This window comes from Melopsittacus undulatus, chromosome 7 (assembly GCF_012275295.1).
Source record: "Melopsittacus undulatus isolate bMelUnd1 chromosome 7, bMelUnd1.mat.Z, whole genome shotgun sequence".
Classification (NCBI taxonomy): domain Eukaryota; kingdom Metazoa; phylum Chordata; class Aves; order Psittaciformes; family Psittaculidae; genus Melopsittacus; species Melopsittacus undulatus.
In genome coordinates this window covers 64,387,021-64,405,296 of record NC_047533.1, presented here as the reverse complement: position 1 = coordinate 64,405,296, position 18,276 = coordinate 64,387,021, and the positions used below count along the sequence as shown (strand labels likewise).

Sequence of the window (18,276 nt, the reverse complement as noted above, 5' to 3'; positions counted from 1 at the left end):
GCAAAGGAACAAAGATAGGCAGTTGCATATATAATCAAACCCAGTATGAATTGTGTCAGGAAAAACAAGCAAAACTGTGTGTTATGATCCAAAGGAACTTCCAACCTTGTATTGGGGTAGAAATGAGAACAAATTCAGAAGAAGGGAAATTAATTGGAACAAGTGAAGTTATAACCAATTTGAGTACCTCACTGTCAATAATTTTTGATGCATGTGATATTATAGATGATGATTTAGATACTAATAGTGGAAGTTCAGAGTGGAGGCAGTACTACAGTAGCCAACCAAAATATATTTACCCAGGTGGATACCAATGTCATATAAATCCTGATTATGTACCTAATCAAACAGCTAGGTATCAGTCATCACACCTCTGTGGAAGAAAAGGATGGTCTTGTGTATGCTGGGATACTGCAGGCTAGGGATGTGATTATCAATGTAAGACTTTACAAGTTTCAATAGCAAGAATGCAAACAAACAATAACTGTACAACCCGTGCCTGCAATCCAATAAATTTAACTCTCATAGATTTAAAAAAAAAAAAAAAAAAAAAAAAAAAAAAAATGGAAACAGAAGCAAGTAACTAAAATTGGACTTAAAATATATGGAACTGGGGAAGACCCAGCTGTGATTATTAGTATTAAGATTAAAAAAAAAAAAAAAAAAAAAAAAAAACTGGAGTCCAATATGAAATTCTCACAGTTGCTAAAAATCTCCTTGTAAATCTTGCTGAAAATATATCTAAAGCATTGAATGTAACTAACTGCTATGTTTGTAGGGGAACTAACCAGGGAAAGAGATGGGCCTGGGAGGCAATGGAGAGTAATATAAGCGACCCTACAATCTGGAAAAATCGAAAAGGAAACAAAAGGAGACAACAATGGATCTTGCAAATGGGTATAATCGGAAAAAGTTGTTGGCAAAATTTAGAAAATGGTGTAAAACCAATAGGAAATTTACTTTGTGAAGGGGGTTATATGTGGAAGAGAGCAAAGGAAGACTGGGGAAGATGGGGAAATCCCATAGAAATAAATCACCAATTCAGTAACTGGACTAATGAAACTAACATACCAAACAGTTGGCCTACTCCAAATGGATATTATTGAATCTGTGGTAAAATAACTTTTGCATTTTTACCCCAAAATTGGACAGGTTCATGTATATTAGGAATGATCAGACCTAATTTCTTCTTATTAAGGAGAAAACAATATAAAAGAGAGTTACAAAATGGAAAGACAATGAGTGGCCACCTGAATGAATAATCTATTATGATTTGGCAACTTGGGCAGAAGATGCATCCTGGGGATACAGAACTCCTATATATATGTTGAATAGAATTATAAGGTCACAAACTGTGGTAGAAATAGTAGTAAATAAAACAGAAAATGTATTAGGATTAATTGCAAAGCAAAATACTAAAATGAAAACTGCAATATATCAGAATCGTGTGGTTTTAGATTGCCTGTTGGCTCAAGAAGGAGTGGTCTGTGGAAAATTTAATCTTAGTGATTGCTGTTTAGGATTAGATCTATTGTTCTTAAAAGAAGGAGGGTTATGTGTAGCTCTCAATGAAGAATGTTGTTCTTTTGCTGACCATACTGGAGTAGTCCAGGACACCATGTCTGAACTCCGGAAAAGGTTAGATCAACGTAAGAAAGATCGTGAGGCGGGCAGGTCATGGTATGAAAACTGGTTTAATGTTTCACCTTGGCTAACCACTTTGTTGTCCACTTTAGCAGGACTGCTTATCATGTTGATTTTGGGACTTATATTTGGGCCTTGTATATTATGCTATATTTTACACTTTATTAGGGAACGATTTGACATAGCTAAACTGCTTATTTTAACTATGAGGTCTGGGGCAAATTATAAGAGTGTATCTATTGATGAGGATGAAGATTGTTGTGAATATATTATGTCACGTAGGGGCTACACTGATTGTAATTGTGAGGTATTACCCTGTGAGTGTTCTGATAAATGTTGGGATTGTAGAAAAAGGTTTATTTGCAGTGCTGAGAATGAAAGCAGCATCTAATAAACAATAATAGGATAAAAAGAAAAAGGGGGGATTGTGAAAAACTAAAGAATAAGGTATTGTTTATTAAGATATATGTTAGGTATATATATATGTTAAGCCCAATATAAAGGTTAGACAACAAAAGATATGAAATTGCTTATGCACACAGTTAACGGACACAGTTTATGCAAGATAAGATAAACCACAATCGCTTACACCAATTAAACCAGAAACCGTTTATGCAAACATAAGATGACCACAAGGTGTTACAGAAACTGGCTTGCAAGATGTTCCAGGAACTGGCAGAAATAAGACAAACCACTCCATATAAGGACATAAATGAAGGGTCAACTATGGAACAAAGGAGGAAGACTTCTTACTTCGGCCTCACCGACCACCGGGAGGCAGAGGTCGACCCCCTAGCAACAGCTGAAGCATGCGCAGAGTACCTCAACTACGTCATGAACACGGAAGTAAAAGATGTATAAGGGAGGGCTTTTTGAACTGCTCAGCACGGCAGTAGGCGGAGCGCAGACTCCCCTGCCGTCCAGCGCTGTCTTTGCTCATATTCTACTTGCTATAATTAATAAAATGCTAATTGGATTATGATCCGTTATGGTCTCAATTTATAACAGGCAACAAGGCCCCCCCCGGCCCCGGCCGCCCGGGCCCGGGCGCCCTGCCAACCCGCCCGAACGCCGGGCCCCCGCGCCCGGGGCCGGAGGGCCAGGAGGGGGTACTGGTGCTGCGCCTGTTCAGCGCACGCCTGGCTTCGCAACGCTGCCCCCCGCCCGCCCCTCACTCTCTGCCCCCGGCCCCCAGGGCCGTTGCCGTGGGCAACAAGGCCCCCCCCGGCCCCGGCCGCCCGGGCCCGGGCGCCCTGCCAACCCGCCCGAACGCCGGCCCCCCGCGCCCGGGGCCGGAGGGCCAGGAGGGGGTACTGGTGCTGCGCCTGTTCAGCGCACGCCTGGCTTCGCAACGCTGCCCCCCGCCCGCCCCTCACTCTCTGCCCCCGGCCCCCAGGGCCGTTGCCGTGGGCAACAAGGCCCCCCCCGGCCCCGGCCGCCCGGGCCCGGGCGCCCTGCCAACCCGCCCGAACGCCGGGCCCCCGCGCCCGGGGCCAGAGGCCAGGAGGGGGTACTGGTGCTGCGCCTGTTCAGCGCACGCCTGGCTTCGCAACGCTGCCCCCCGCCCGCCCCTCACTCTCTGCCCCCGGCCCCCAGGGCCGTTGCCGTGGGCAACAAGGCCCCCCCCGTCCCCGGCCGCCCGGGCCCGGGCGCCCTGCCAACCCGCCCGAACGCCGGGCCCCCGCGCCAGGGGCCGGAGGGCCAGGAGGGGGTACTGGTGCTGCGCCTGTTCAGCGCACGCCTGGCTTCGCAACGCTGCCCCCCGCCCGCCCCTCACTCTCTGCCCCCGGGCCCCAGGGCCGTTGCCATTCTGTGAGGAGAAAGCACAGGCTTGCTATTTTACCACTTGTTTCTGTCCCTAACCCCCCTCGGACACAGCCTCAGCTCCTCCTGGCTCTCCCCTTAATTCCCGGTGCGCCCCTCTACCCTCACCCCGGCTGCCGGCCGGGTGTGCGGCTCCGCACACCGTGAGGTGAGGGCTGGAGAGGGACGGGTGCCTGAGACACCCGGTCCCAGCGGCGTCCCTCGGAACCTTCCCTCGTCGCCGCGCCGGGCCGGGCGGGCAGTGCACCGCAGCGCACCCAGCCGCTTCCGGCTTCCGCACAGCCGCTGCAGCCAGGTGGGCGCGGAGGGCAACGGCGCCTGGGGACGGTGGGTCGGGAGGGGAGCGGGGGGACGGAGGGAGCGAGCGGTCTGAGCAGGCGAGGCGGTGTCTGGCTGCCTCCGAAATCAGTGCCGGGAAGCACGGAGCACTGCGGGCCGGGTTGGAAACGTGTTGGCGGCACGGTTTGGGGGCCTAGGTAAAACACTAAACCCGAGGTGAAATACCGCAAGCTGAGAGGTGTGCTTCCCGAAAAGCTCGTCTGCTGTTGGCGTTTCACGGAATAGCCTTAAGGCGGGCGGTGCGAGCGCCCCGGCCTCTCACGCTGCGCAGCTGTTACCGGTGCGTTTCCAGAGGGGGAATTGAATCGGTCAGAAGCGTGCCGGGGAACACGGTGCGCCTCGGACCCACAGGACTCCAGGCACTGCGGCTGGAGGCCCGGTTCACCCCTGCGTTACTAACATACGAGTAAGGCATTGAAGTCCCGGTGCCTTGGACGTGAGCTCGTTAATAGAGGGAATCACGGACTGGAGTGACATGAATACAGAGTAGTGCTCATGCAGGATTTCTTTTTCTTAAACGTTGTAAGCTTGTATAGAGTGTTAAAACAGATCTTGCTGAATTCTGAATGGGATCAAGCGTGACCCAGCAAATTCACCCTGATTCTTCTTTTGATGTATATGCATTGGGTAGAAGCTATTGATGGTCAAGTACAAGAAATCTTGAAACATGAAAACGTCTTTGGGTGTTAGTATTTCAGTTGCATGACAAGAGAAACCGACAGTTCCCTCACATCCCCAGATGAATAGCTTGTTACAGCTGTTCATTATATTTGTGACAGCAGGGTGGTTAGCATATCACATAAGATAATATGACGCAAGGGAATGTCGTGCTCAGCACAGACATCCAGAAAGCAGCTGGTGCAGTCTGCTTTCCTGTCTGCTGCAAACTTGGTGTGTGCCTTTGATACTTCGTCAAGGACAACTCTTCAAGAGGGGTGAAAAATGGCATACACATGGTACAACCTCTGCAGAATTTAGATGTCAGGCATTGTTTATGTATTTGACATAGCACAACCATCAATTAAAATACATGAGCAGTCTTTGGAGCTGTGGTGGGAACCCTGCTGTCTTTGTATTTCCCTTGCCAAATAACAGAGCACATGAGGAACAGCAAACAAAACTTGTACAGAATGAAGCAGACAGTGCAGAGGTCCCAGTACTCCCAGCACACAGTTTAGGGCTTTCCCTTTCAACTACTGATCACATTATACACAGCCTCCTGACACCTGTGCTTTCTGTGCCACACCATCAGCCGTTAAGCTGGGGAGTCACACTTGTTCCTGCTGCTGCTCTGACCCAGTCACTGGAACATTTGCCCTAGAGCAGAAAACTTAAAATGGAGAAAACCTCCTTGTGCAGAAGTGTTCCCAGTTCAGGAGCTTGCATACTCTGTAGGGCAGCAGGGTCATACCTTCTGGGGCTTGGACCTGTTGTGTGCTGGGCAGCCTCTTTCCTAACAGCATCATAGGTTGAAAAGAAGGGTGCAAGCATGGCTGTAAGTCTCTGCCTTCACCAGAAATAACTGTTTAAGCAAAATCTTTCTGGCAGGTAGGTCTTGAGTAGCTCACTGTAAGCATTTGCTTGATAACTTGGTTTTGGTCCTCCTGAGAGACAGTTTTCTGTCCTGTGCATCCTGCAGGGGAGCTGGACCACAGATGTAATTCCACCAAGTCATTCCTGTCTGAGCATTTGGTAATGTATTGTGGTGCCTAAATGCATTTTTAAGTAATCCTTTAGCCTCAGATGACAGAAGTGTAGCCAAAAAGAAGTAGAATATACTGCAGAGGCATTTTTAAATACTGGATCAATGCTTTTACAAGAGTGATACTCTGATTTGAAGGGAATTTGCAGGTAAAGTTTTTACTGTTATAATTTCTGCCCTCATAACACTATTTCACTCTAGTCAGAAAATTAAAAGATGGTAATTTTCCTAAAAACTTAGAACTCAGGGAAAAGACCAGAAACATCTTAAATGGAAGCTCAGAGGGAGTGATAGAATATTGATCTATAGGATAGTTATTTATTGGCTGGTGTTCAAAAGCCAGGACTGATTTGATAGCTTTGTTGAAAGGACTCAACTTTGCAGTTTTATTATTTAGCTTAATGCAAACTCTCTAACAACTACCATCTTAAAGATTTCTCATGTGTCCTCAGTAGTCATTGAGATGGTGTTTTTCATGAAAACAGTTTGTCATTTTATTGTTTTCGATTATGAGGTAATGGGAAGAAGTCAAGGTATAAATACTAACCATTAGATTCTGTTGTTAACTTGGCGTTCGAGCAGTTTGAAAATTAGTGTGCAACCTCATATTGGACTCCCAGCATCAGAAATGTCACGCTCTAGAATAATGACAGTTGCCAGCAGGCATCTCAGCAATATGATTCTGACTACAAAATATGACACTAATACAATTTAAACACAGTGCAGAATGCTACAGGGTGAGAAAACTGATTTATGTGTTCTATCAAAACCAAATTTTAGTATTTGGCCAGGACAATATATTTCTTTATGTAGTAGAAAAGTTAGGATTGTTTGGTTTATTTTGTAAGACCTTTTGAACAAAGATGCTAATTTTTCTTCCAAATTTAAACTGCTACTACAGTTCACTGCCTTTTGATGCCGCAGTTCTCTTTACAGCTGTCAGCATGCATGTCTACATGTCTGCTTGGAGTTAGGGATAAGGCTGGGGAGACCAGGTACCTCCCATTTCCTCAGCCCAGTGGCCCCAGTAGCCACCCATTGACCTACTGGAATCAGCAGAACCTTGCTCTGGTCAGAGCTGTCCCATCATGCGGTTTGGGGTTTTTGATTTTGTTTTTAATCTGTATATGGTTTAGAATGTAACACCAACAGTTACATCAGCAGAAATAAGGGGATAATAAAGATGGAGCATAAGGGAGGGTGTGTATCTTGGGTGCCTGTGTTAACAAGAGGAACTCTAACATCAGGCCACACCTTTAATCTCCCAGCTGGCCATTTCATGAAGTCAGTATAACACCTAATTTATTATAAGCACAGAGTAAACTAAGCATATGTGAGTACTGCACAGTTCATTATGGAGATGACAGGAGAGCAGTGATCTGATTGATTTCCTGATGGTCTCACCACTGTATTGCACTGGTTACCTCCTAGGATGTTAAAACTAGATGGATGGATGCACTGAACTAGATGGATTTAAATTAGCATAAACCTTCTTGGGAAACAGTGGTGCCTTCAAAGCAATACATCAATGCACACTCATCTCCATTATTGCTAATGTGCAAGAATGATAAATAAGCAGTACAGACATCACTTTGCCTTAACTCTTAAATCCATGTAATGACATTTTGTTTTCTAAGCCTTCATGAAGTGTGAAATTTGCATTTTTGCAGTACACCATGATTCGCTCACCTGAAGGATCCTTTTCAACTGATTGAAGTTGTTAGTGAGCATCAGAAGAGAAGTGAAAGTGGAAATGAACTGAATATTGTCCTTAACAAACAGACAAGGCAAAACAAAACCAGAGGCTCATCACAAACGAACCAACAAAACACAGGAGTTAGGGTTTGTTTTTTTAAAGGTAAAACACTTCAAAGATAGTTAAGTGCAAAGTTTTAAGACAGCAAAGTCTTTTCTAGATCACAAGATTCTTCATGGTTCATCACATGACTCTTCCTAAGGGACTGGCCCCCTATTCTACAGTTGAAAAGAAACCTTTAGAAGAGGAAATGGAGATGAAGCACAGTTAACATGGGAACTCCAAGATCTAGTTTTAGTGCTGGATTTGTCTTGTGTATCCATGTAGTTCCATACATAGTTTTGTGTGGATTCATTACAAACTTATTTTTTCCCCCCACAGGTCGTGAAAAATGCCTAAAAAGAAGACTGGTGCTCGTAAGAAAGCTGAGAACCGCCGTGAACGTGAAAAGCAGATAAGGGCTTCAAGAGCCAACATAGATTTAGCCAAACATCCTTGTAATGCTTCAATGGTAAAATAACCAAAAGTATTTTATATTTTACTTGATTTTAAATTATGTAAACCCAGTGATAAATATTGTTTTTAACGCCACTAGAATGTCATTCCTCCAACCATCCATCCTTTATAATTAAGGTTACATTTGCATCAGAGGTATAATACTTGAATAAAAAGTTTGATTCCTAATCAGAACTTTAATTCAGAGTCACTGTGGGGTCTCTGAATCTAGGTCTTATTTTACGTAGAATAAAAATAATTACCAGTGTCATTTCTTTTGTTTAGGAATGTGATAAGTGCCAAAGGTAAGTGTTTTTCCCTTTCTAAACCCAGCAGTTGAATATTAGTTTGTTTCAAATATTTTACATGTCTTTCTAATGCTTGCTTACATTGCTTTTTGGTTTTCCCCTCTGTATGCCTAGACGACAGAAGAATAGAGCTTTTTGCTACTTCTGCAACTCAGTTCAAAAACTACCCATTTGTGCACAATGTGGTAAGTAGAAGTAATGAAGGAAAACATTCTATCCTCAGTCCCATTTGCAGTGATAAACTCTCTGCGCTTAGAGTACCTTTGTCTTAAAGTACCTTTGTGATTTGTGGAGCAGATTCTTTTAAATCTGCTGTGGATCTCCTCCTTGAGATCTTGCTTGATCATATGCTAATGTGTATGCCCCTCTGACCCCAAGAGGTGTGCAAATCTGCAGTATTTGATCTTTGGAAGAATTTGTCTTGCTGCCTTTTAGGATTGAGAACATCCTGGTCGTGTTATTTATGTGCTAGAGGGCTTATGCTTTGAAATCAGAAGAGAAGGACTCCTAATGACAGAACTCTGCTCCAAATCAGCACAAAATACCCTTCAATTTTTTTTTTAAACAGCTGCTTGCTTGCAGGGGATGTTGATAATAATTTCGTATTTTGAGGTGAATTTTGCTGTTATACCATCTCAACACATCCTTGCAGATTTTCAATTTGTCATTAAGCAGTTTGGCTGTTTTGTAGTTTGACTGTCAGTGCTGCTGACATCTGCAGCTTCCAGTGCCTTTGTAGAGACCTGCAGTTTCTGAGCATTTCTGGAAGCCAGGCTGCTAGTGTGCAATGGCAGCGTGTCATCCTTCATAAGTCTTCCTTCTGTCATCATGCAGTGAAGCAGTAAAAAGATGCTGTCTATCTTGCAGTATATTATACATCTGAAGTTGACTCCTATCTGTTGCATTTATCTTAATCTGCACTATGTTTCTGGAGGAAAAGCATCCCTAATAACAACCACAGAATTCTATTAAGTCCCAGGGTTTTCCAAAACAAAGACCATTATTAGAGCTGTTTGGTGCTTAATCAAGTGTTGGAGACAGCTCCTATAAAGCAGTTCTCTAAGAAATTTTCTTAGAGAAATTCCTGAGGGATGGGAGCAACGTAGCTCTATTGCAGTGCTCCAGACCCAGTCATACCCCCACCACTTCCAGTTGGCCAGCTCAGCCCCCCAGTGGTTCTTCCTCACCCTCCAAGTGCCATTTGATTTAATACAAAGCTCTCTAGATGCTGCACACTGGGATTTAATGACATTTTCAGAGTACAGTTTGGCTTTGTCAGCTCCTCAGTGGAGTTGCAGTGAGCACCCCTTTTGTGGTTTTTCTAAGCAGACAAAAGCAGATTCACCAAAGAGATCTGTGGTAGGGCAGCTTAGACCAGCAGTAAAACTCCACTGCAGTAGCCTGGGCTAACTACAAGATTTTTTTTGCTTGTATAAGTGCATGCAGGGTGTGTGTCTTTTTGGCAGAGGTATTTATGTCAGAGGCAAGGAGTAAGGGAAAGTTGTCACTGTAACTACTTGCTTGTGCCAGAATGACTTAAATACAGATGGGCTTTTCCTCCCACTAATACCTGCACTTAAGAGAAGTTATTTTGTCTAGGAATTAATTGCTAATATGGTTTTAGAAGAGAAAAAAACCCAAACCCATTCACCACCACCAAAACCCTAAGTATCCAAGTACATGTAAGAAATTAAATCATCATGTGCATATGTTTTTTTTCAGAGGGCCTCAACCTTGCACAGAGCACATACTGCTTTTGATGGTGAGGCAGAACGAGCAGCTTCAAATGCAACTTTTAAAGATGTCATTGCTTGGCTTTCATCTTAATTTTGTTCTTTGGTTTGACAGCATTTCAAATGTTTTGACATTTGAAATTCTCGCCAGTGACTCAAAACAGAGAGCAAGACAACACATTGCCTTATTGTCTCAGTACTGGGGAAAGAGATTTGGGCTGGAAACAGACAATAATTAATTTGATCTAAGGCAGATGTGAGGGTGGATTGCAGGTTGCAGACATTTGTTTGCATTATTTTTACCTAGATTTACAATCAAGCACAGGTGTGTGGTTAAAGTACTGCTCTTGTATGAACATTCATTCTAATTTTAAAATTTTTATATAGTTTTCTGGTTCCTTGTCTTTTCTAAACAGGAAAAACCAAATGCATGATGAAGTCTTCAGACTGTGTTATAAAACATGCTGGTGTGTACAGTACTGGACTAGCAATGGTGGTATGTATACAGAATTATAGCATTTTTTGCTGTATGAGGTTATGCTATGCAAATCTTTCTGAAAAAAAAAAAAAAAAAAGATAAACCAGATTATGGAATGACAGCATGCACCATGCCAAGTTTTTTTATCATTTTAACATCAGAAACTGATTTTCCCTTCTACTGAAACCCCAAATCTTGCATTTTTAGGTACAACTGCAAACTCCCAGCAGGTCCTGGATGCTAACAGATCTGTGTTGGTGGCAAACCTTGTGCAAAGACCGTGATTATCAGAGAGAGAAATCTGTTCTATGGCATTAGGAGGGAATTTTAATTAAAAAATCATTTTTGCTCTTAGTGATAGTTTCTGGCCTTTGAATTTTTCTTCTTCAAAGGACAAGTTATTACCGCATTCTGGAAAGCAAGTTATAACACATCATAGCTTCTGGATTAAATGCTGTATGGGCTAAACCTCACTCCTGTTTCTGCCTCCAGTTTGCAGCCAGCTTTTCTCATCAACCCAGCCAGCCTTCCCAGTCTGAATTTCTTAAACTCATGTGTTCAGTGGTACAATATTTTCATCAACAATTAATTTGGATTCGCCACTGGTTTAGTTTTGCGTGCATGTAATGCACATAATAGTTTGTTATGTAAGGGCTGAGATGGCTTCCTAAAGTGCTACAGTTAAGGATAGTCAATGCTTAGATCTTGTAGTTAAAAGAGTGACTTATTTCTAGGGAGTTATTTGATCTTTGCATCTTTGCTCAGTGCAGAGCTTGTGTTCCAATATAGCATAGTTTAAAATCCAAGTAAGTGATTTCAGCTCTAAGAATCTAGTGGCATTTTCCAGGACATGTTTTGAAATGGCAGTTTTGCCAGAACATTGTTATCATTTATGATCTCATGTTTCAGCTGGAGGACACAATTTTCATGCATAAGAGTTAAGATGGAAAATGTAAAAAACAGAAAAGGAGAAAACCAAGTTATTTTACATCATATTTAACCCTGCAGAAGTGAATATCAAACAAACAAGATGAACTGTGGAGCATCTCAATAGGAATATAGATGTGATTCATACTGTCTCACTCAACTGGAATGAACCCACTGAGAGAACTGGTACTTGGATACATTTAGGGTTATGGAATAAGGAGTCTCCTTCTAGGTACTGCATAAGTCCCAAGATGACATCTTTCTGTAATTACAGGGTGCAATCTGTGATTTCTGTGAAGCTTGGGTGTGTCATGGGAGGAAGTGTCTGAGCACACATGCGTGTACCTGCCCTCTCGCAGATGCAGAATGTATTGAGTGTGAAAGAAGCGTCTGGGACCATGGTATGTTGCTCACACTTATGAAAATCTAAATGGTACTTTTCTCCTCCCATTGCTTAAGTTATCATACCTATATTCATAGCATTGCTTTTTTAATCTTCACTGATTAGTTCTTGCAGTATGTTTGTTCAAAGCAAAGCATTCTTCCCATTTTAAAAATAGACCTTATGGGTGGGGAATGTACATGACCTGCTCAGGAACATACAGTATTCAGTTCAGGGGTGGTTATGTAATCTGAACTATTAACTGTCCTGTCAGCAGAGTGCTTCACATAATTAAACATTGCATCAAATTGTCAACACACTATTTTCTGCCATTTCCATCCACTTCATTCTTCTGTGCTAGTATAGGTATTTGGATTCCCAATTGCTTAGAAAACCATACTCATCTCAATTTGTAGAATACATTGAAGGGTTTATTCCAAGTCTGCATCAAGTGAGGGGGTAAGAGGGAAGAAAACTAGATAAAAGAGAATGATTTGATTTAAAAAAAAGATACTTAATGCCATGGTCAAACTAGAATGAAAAAAAGTACAATTAACACTTGCCCTATATTTGTGCTATCTCCTATTGTAGGATACGTGGTATTTTTCAGTATAATAATGGATGACAGTGTATGATTTAGGAATTTTGTTAAAGCGTTTGTAACAGAAGAGAGAACTTGTCTTCAGTCAGAACCACAGCCTAACTTGTTTGCAGAGCAGAATTTGATGCATGTGCCCATTGCTGATTATTTTGCCTTGATAAATCTTTTAGGAGGCAGAATATTTGCCTGCTCTTTTTGCCACGATTTCCTCTGTGAAGATGATCAGTTTGAACATCAAGCCAGCTGCCAAGTTCTGGAAGCAGAGACATTTAAATGTAAGTTATTTATTCATAGTCCCTTTCACCACAGCTAAGAAGACTCTCCAATTGCTTCCTCTGTGCTCAAGAATACTCTCCATCACCTTTTCCAAACAGCTGTAACCACCACTGGAGGAAGGGGCCTGTTTCCTCTCTGCTTGCTTTTGTTATCCATTATCTAGACTAGAGCTTTTGTCTCTGGCCTTCCTCCATGTTGACTCCATGAGGCAGTTGTTTCTGTGCGTGGCTCTTAACAGGCCTTTCCTAGGAAGTTGCCTTTGCAGGAGCCAGCAGTCTCTAAAGTTGCAGTGTTGGCAGTGGCCAGGACTGCAGCAAAACTGGTGGAACTGCTGAAGCTGCTTTTTTACTCCACAAAGCTCTGCAGACAAGGAGCTCTCTTCCACTCCTCTGATAATACAATGAGCTATTTCTAAATGCCTGTTCCTCTGGAAAACAGCTTCCCTAAATAATACTACCTGTGTTAGTCTGGCTAAAATTTCACTGATGGCTGTGGATGGCCTGAATATTGGTGAAGGGTTTTAGCATCTGTTGATTTGGCAAAAGCCGCAAGTCCTGAGGAAGGCTGTGACTCAGGAAGTAGTCATCGTCAGTCAATGAGACAGCATAAGCATGTAAGGAATGAAAAAAAACAGTGTTCATCCAGAGCATGAGCTCAGTATTAGTGTCTTCATGGACCAGTAGATGGTGGACCTGTGTGTCTATAATTTATTGAATATTGAGATGTGTCCACTTTTATTGATCGGTATAAAGTCTTCAGGTAGCTGAAGACTTTTTATCCTTTTGAACTTCAGTTAATTTTGTGGCCAAAACTGAAACTCATATTTGTAAGAGGATGGCTCATTCTAGTCCTCTACTTGTCTTTGGCTGAAAGAGGGAAATGTCAAGGGAAGCTAAAAAACAAAAGCCAAAACAAACAAACAAACCAAGACTATGCATATTTTAAATAATTATTTTTTTTCTAGAAGTATTTCTTTTCTATCCACCATTTACTACTGTTTGGTTTATCCCATAAGACAAGCACTTGTCCTTTCCAAAACTTGTATTTTGATTGTTACGTTTTCAATCTGTATCAAAGTGCTCTTTGTCATCTATAAGACTCTTTTCTTCAGAACTGTCTAATCTCTTGTCCTAATTGATTTCTCCCAATTCAGAATATTTGTCAATTTCAATGTTACAGTTTGTGTGTTTTGAAATGTCTCATCTCCTATCCTTTTTTTCTCCAGCCAGCTATTTTCTAAGCTTTGATTAGCTTCTCTCGATGTATTCTGCCAAAATATCTTCCTGCACAGTGATATTGAAGCAGCATCAGCTATTCCACATGAATATTTGTTCAGTGATTGCTGGAAGCTTTTAATGCACAGATGTATGTCACACCCTTAATGGAGAAATTGCTTTTTTGAGGTTGCTCAGCGTTTTGTGGCACAGTGCAGTTTTGGTAGAGAGGCAGGAGTTTTGTCAATGTGTGGTAACAACATTGTAAAATCTGAACTTTTACAGAATACATGAACTTTAAATGCAGTCATGCATTTGTAGTCTAAATCCCATTTTAGCAGTGACAAAGGTACTTTTACTTTGCATCACTACCCGAGAATTTTGTAAATGCAGATACTCCAGGAATGATGAATATATATGCATTAGCAATTCCCATTCCATCTTTAAATACATAAGAGTGCTAAATCCTGAGGCTGTCCTGCTCATGTGAAAAGCTCATTATATTTATTACTTCAGATTAAAATCCTTTGCTGCTGCAGGGGTAAGGCAAAGAGGAAGGGAACGAGTACTTGCACAGTGACTGATAAAAATATGTATCACTGCCTTTCGAGTAGTAACTACAATTCACCCAGCTTGGTGTTGCTGCCAGTTGCTGTGTAGTTGCCTTTACTCCCTCTAGTGGACTAAAGGAACAGATATGAAGCTTCTAGACAAGCAAGATTTTGAGCACCAATCCTGATTTTCATAGCTCGTGTGCCAGCTACAGTTCTTTTAAGAAGAGATAGAGTTTCAGCTGAACTTGTGTACAATAAAGTATATTTCCAGAGGATGTGACAAAATACAGAACACAAATGTTTGAGCTTTGGAGGTTTGCAAGCTCGAAGTATTATCACATCCCCTTTAAATTAGATAAAGGTGGTAAAGGCTGTCATGGCTGTCATGGTATGTCATATTTAAAGTGACTGTAAAATGCTAGTGCTCCTTCTTGTGATATCGTGAGAGAAGGAAACATCAGATGACCACTTAATACCAGACTGGTTCTAAAACTTCTGTTTTCAAAAGTTTAGAAACTCAAGTAATAGTTAAAGTTTTGCCCCTCTTGAACTTCTATTTTTTGTGTCAAGTGACATTATTGCAATGAGACTTAGACTTGAAAAACTCTAATAGAATGGTACTGTATGCTAAAATAATTGATGCATGTTGCCAAAGGGCAGTTGTGTTAGGGAATTAAAGATAAATGCCTCAGCTATGTTATTACAGACTTCTGCAAGGTTTTAAAAGCATCACAGATCTGTAATTTTTAAGTATTGAATTTTACATATTGATTTTCTCCAACAGGTGTTTCCTGTAACAGGCTCGGGCAGCATTCATGTCTGCGTTGTAAGGTAAAGACAATTGCAAGTAGCTATGACTTTAGACTTGCTTTTCTTAGCCTTCAAGGCTGGCATCAAGCCTTCTCACGTCTTCTCTACATTCTTAAAAAATATTTATACTTTTGTATTAGAGTCTGAAGCCTGGAGACAGGCTTATGGGGGTCAAAAGGGCTTTTTTTTAATCTGTGCTTGCCTGTTAACCACAAGCCAGTGTTGTACATCTTTATGCCAGGAGAGGTCATCTTCACTTTGTCAGGCCCTCAGTTTAAACCAGAGCTGTACCTTGTTTGACACTTAAAAAAACCTCCAAAACCAAACCAACCAACCAAAAGAAATCCTAGGTTCCAAACAGAATCCAGGGGTTTGGAATTCATTTTGATCCAGTATAGGTCTAAGACAAGTGAAAAAGTTTGGGTTTTTTTAAACAGTCAAGTGATGATTTGGCCAGCAACACCACAGCCTGGATCCAATAGAAACAATCTCCACAGCTAATCTAGTCTTACACATGCAGACATTAATTTGCTGATTCCAGGCTTTTGGTTTTCACATTCAGAAGTAATTCTGTATGAAATTTCCACCTGCTTCATCATCAACATTGCCCAGATTTCTCCAGGTGCTGGCTCATTGCCTACTTTTACTCTTCTTACTCTCCATATGTTTTCCCTGCAGCCTCTCATGGCATTGATTTAATCTTCCAAATTGCTCCTTTCTCCAGGTATCTTCACTGGCTCTCTGGTGCTCAACATGTGAAGTTTCTATCTCTAAGTTTTGCCTTTAGGTCACTGCATAGTTATATTCTGGCATACATCTCTGATTATATCTTATTTAAACTTGTCAGTGTAAACCAAAGGTTGCCAGGCTCCTTGTGGGCAGCACTATAATCCCATCTTTGGGTATGCTACTTCTCTACTTGTTTATCAGCACTTTTATCCAGCTTGTTCCCAAGAAAGACATGGAACTATGTTCATTATTGAGATGGTTACTCTGTGTATAGATCCCAGTTCCACTGCAGATAGAGCTCCTTTAATTTTAATACCAACCAGAAAACTCTGCTGGTGTTAAGACACCTTTTTGCTTGCTTCTTGCTGAACAGTATGGTTCTATGATTAAAAAATTTAGCTTTCTCACTCTCCTTTCACCCCACAGGCTTGCTTTTGTGGCGATCATGTGCGAAGTAAGGTTTTCAAGCAGGAAAAAGGAAAAGAGCCTCCCTGTCCTAAATGTGGCCATGAAACTCAGCAGACAAAGGATCTGAGCATGTCAAGTAAGCCTGTGTCTCCAGCTAATAAGCAATACAAGCACCACTGGTGACTAATTTTCTGCATAAGAACAATGAGGAAAGTCCAGTTACTTTCAGTTGTTTTCCAATAGGAAAACTTCGTGTTTCTTAGTGTAGAACTGAGAAGTCACTTGTTCTTAATCATTGATCCTAATAGTGAAAGCTTTTGGTTAGTTTTGAGATTTTAGTTGTGGAAAAATTGCAGAAAATAACTGTGTAAGCCTTTACTTCATCTACAAGAAGCTAGCCAATGAATTTCAAAATGTGATTTGGTGATCTGCGTACAACCTACCTCAACCACTCTTGAATCAATCAGGATACCTATTGTGTCTGCAAAGCACATCCACTTACAGGTTTTCTTGGCTAGAGTACCAAAGCTTTATCCTAAAAGCTAAGTCATGTTCTGGGGACAGTTAGTGTTCATACAAAGTTGGCTGCAAGGAGACATACTGTGTGTAGCAGAAAGGTTCTGTCAGAGTGAGGATTAAACCTCATAATGTCAGATTTAGAAAAAGGCTGTCAAACATTGTGTGCTCTTTGCCGAGTAATGGAAAAGGATGGAAATGGGATGTCAGATGCTCAGCTCAAATTGCTGTTGAGGGGTGGGAACATCATGATTTTTCTCTGCCTGCAGCGCGTTCTTTGAAGTTCGGCCGACAGACTGGAGGTGAAGATGCAGATGGAGCTTCTGGGTATGATGCCTACTGGAAGAACCTCTCCTCCAGCAAGCCTGGAGATGCAGGTGACCGTGAGGATGAATATGATGAATATGAAGCAGAAGATGATGATGAAGATGACAATGATGAAGGAGGGAAGGATTCTGATACTGAGACCACAGACTTATTTAGCAATTTGAATTTAGGAAGGACCTATGCAAGTGGGTATGCACATTATGAGGAACCAGAAGATTAAGTTTAGTATGCTGGCAAGCTAAAAACGCTTGGAAAAGAGCCAAGCAGTGCTTCACTTGAGTTCTGTACGTGCCAGTAGGATAGCTCTCTCAGGTACTTGCATATTCAAGTTATAGAGCAAAGAGCATGGAACTTCTGCAGTAACTCCAAGTGAGATTTTTTTTCTTTTTTTTGTATAAACCAATATTGGGTTTGGGGCTGGGGGAGAAAACAGGAATATTTTTATTCCCCTGAGCAATGGAAGTGGTTTTGTTCCAGAGTTATTGAGTATAATGGTTCAATGCCGTTTTCTCCTATCAATACAGGGACATGAGAAAGCTCTACAACTTGCTTCCGTTTGCTCATCAGAAATTAAGTTATTTTTTACAATTATTTTGTTAACTGATTTCATAACATTAATGTAGTGGTAGGTTGGTGACTGCATTATTTCTGGTCTGCACAATAAAAGTCAACTGCATTCTTTAGTGAATCGTCATAAATATTGATCTCCCTTGAATAGCTGAAAGCAGGTTGTATACAAATGTAAATCAACACTAAAATAACTTCCTTGTTTGTGTAGGCAAGGCAATCGACGTGGCTCTCTATGTACTTGAACATTACCTTTCCAGCATTTTTTAGTATTAGATATCAATCAGTGGGGCTATATGCCATCATTACAAGTGCACTCCAGAGAATCCAAAATGTTGTTGTCATAAAAATGTTGATGTATCCTCTGTGCCACTAAAATCTGTAAGACAATTTCTCATGAGATCAAAAAGAGGCCAGTTTCTTCTGTGCCTAGCCTTCAACTCTTTCCCATGCACATGATAGAAAAAAATGATAGGGAGCAACCCAAATGAACTGATAAGGTGAAAAAGCACAGGGACATTCAAAATATCAGGTTCAAATACTGTTCTGTGCAAATGTGCTGGTACAAGGCAAGTAATCAGCACATCTGAGCTGAGAAAGTGATGCTTGCAGAAGTGTTTGCAGTGATTATGATTTGAAAGTCAACATGTTAATTATCAATCTACAGATCTAAGTGCTTGTATTTA

General features: G+C 41.6%; 1 protein-coding gene across 3 annotated transcripts; it reads left to right on the top strand.

Annotated features, from left to right (window-relative positions):
- The first annotated feature begins 3,654 nt into the window (after positions 1–3,654).
- Positions 3,655–17,706, top strand: ZNF330 (zinc finger protein 330). Of its 3 annotated transcripts, none has more exons than XM_034064991.1 (10): positions 3,655–3,763; positions 7,647–7,776; positions 8,046–8,065; positions 8,183–8,253; positions 10,218–10,297; positions 11,481–11,607; positions 12,360–12,464; positions 15,018–15,064; positions 16,199–16,316; positions 16,966–17,706. In XM_034064991.1, exons 2-10 carry the CDS (start codon positions 7,657–7,659, stop codon positions 17,241–17,243), a joined length of 966 nt encoding a protein of 321 aa, XP_033920882.1. In that variant the 5' UTR covers positions 3,655–3,763; positions 7,647–7,656; the 3' UTR covers positions 17,244–17,706. The 3 variants fall into 3 exon arrangements, with proteins under 3 accessions (XP_033920882.1, XP_033920883.1, XP_005154888.1); XM_034064992.1 differs by having other exon boundaries at positions 3,759–3,795; XM_005154831.4 differs by lacking the exon at positions 3,655–3,763 and adding an exon at positions 3,953–4,087.
- Positions 17,707–18,276: the final 570 nt, after the last annotated feature.

What these genes read in the sequence shown, in the direction of transcription:
- ZNF330 (XM_034064991.1), top strand. Translation starts at nt 7,657, where the DNA reads ATGCCTAAAAAGAAGACTGGTGCTCGTAAGAAAGCTGAGAACCGCCGT. An exon ending in GAATGTGATAAGTGCCAAAG is followed by an intron (nt 8,066 to 8,182) that starts GTAAGTGTTTTT and finishes CTGTATGCCTAG; the next exon opens with ACGACAGAAGAATAGAGCTT. An exon ending in AAGAAGCGTCTGGGACCATG is followed by an intron (nt 11,608 to 12,359) that starts GTATGTTGCTCA and finishes TAAATCTTTTAG; the next exon opens with GAGGCAGAATATTTGCCTGC.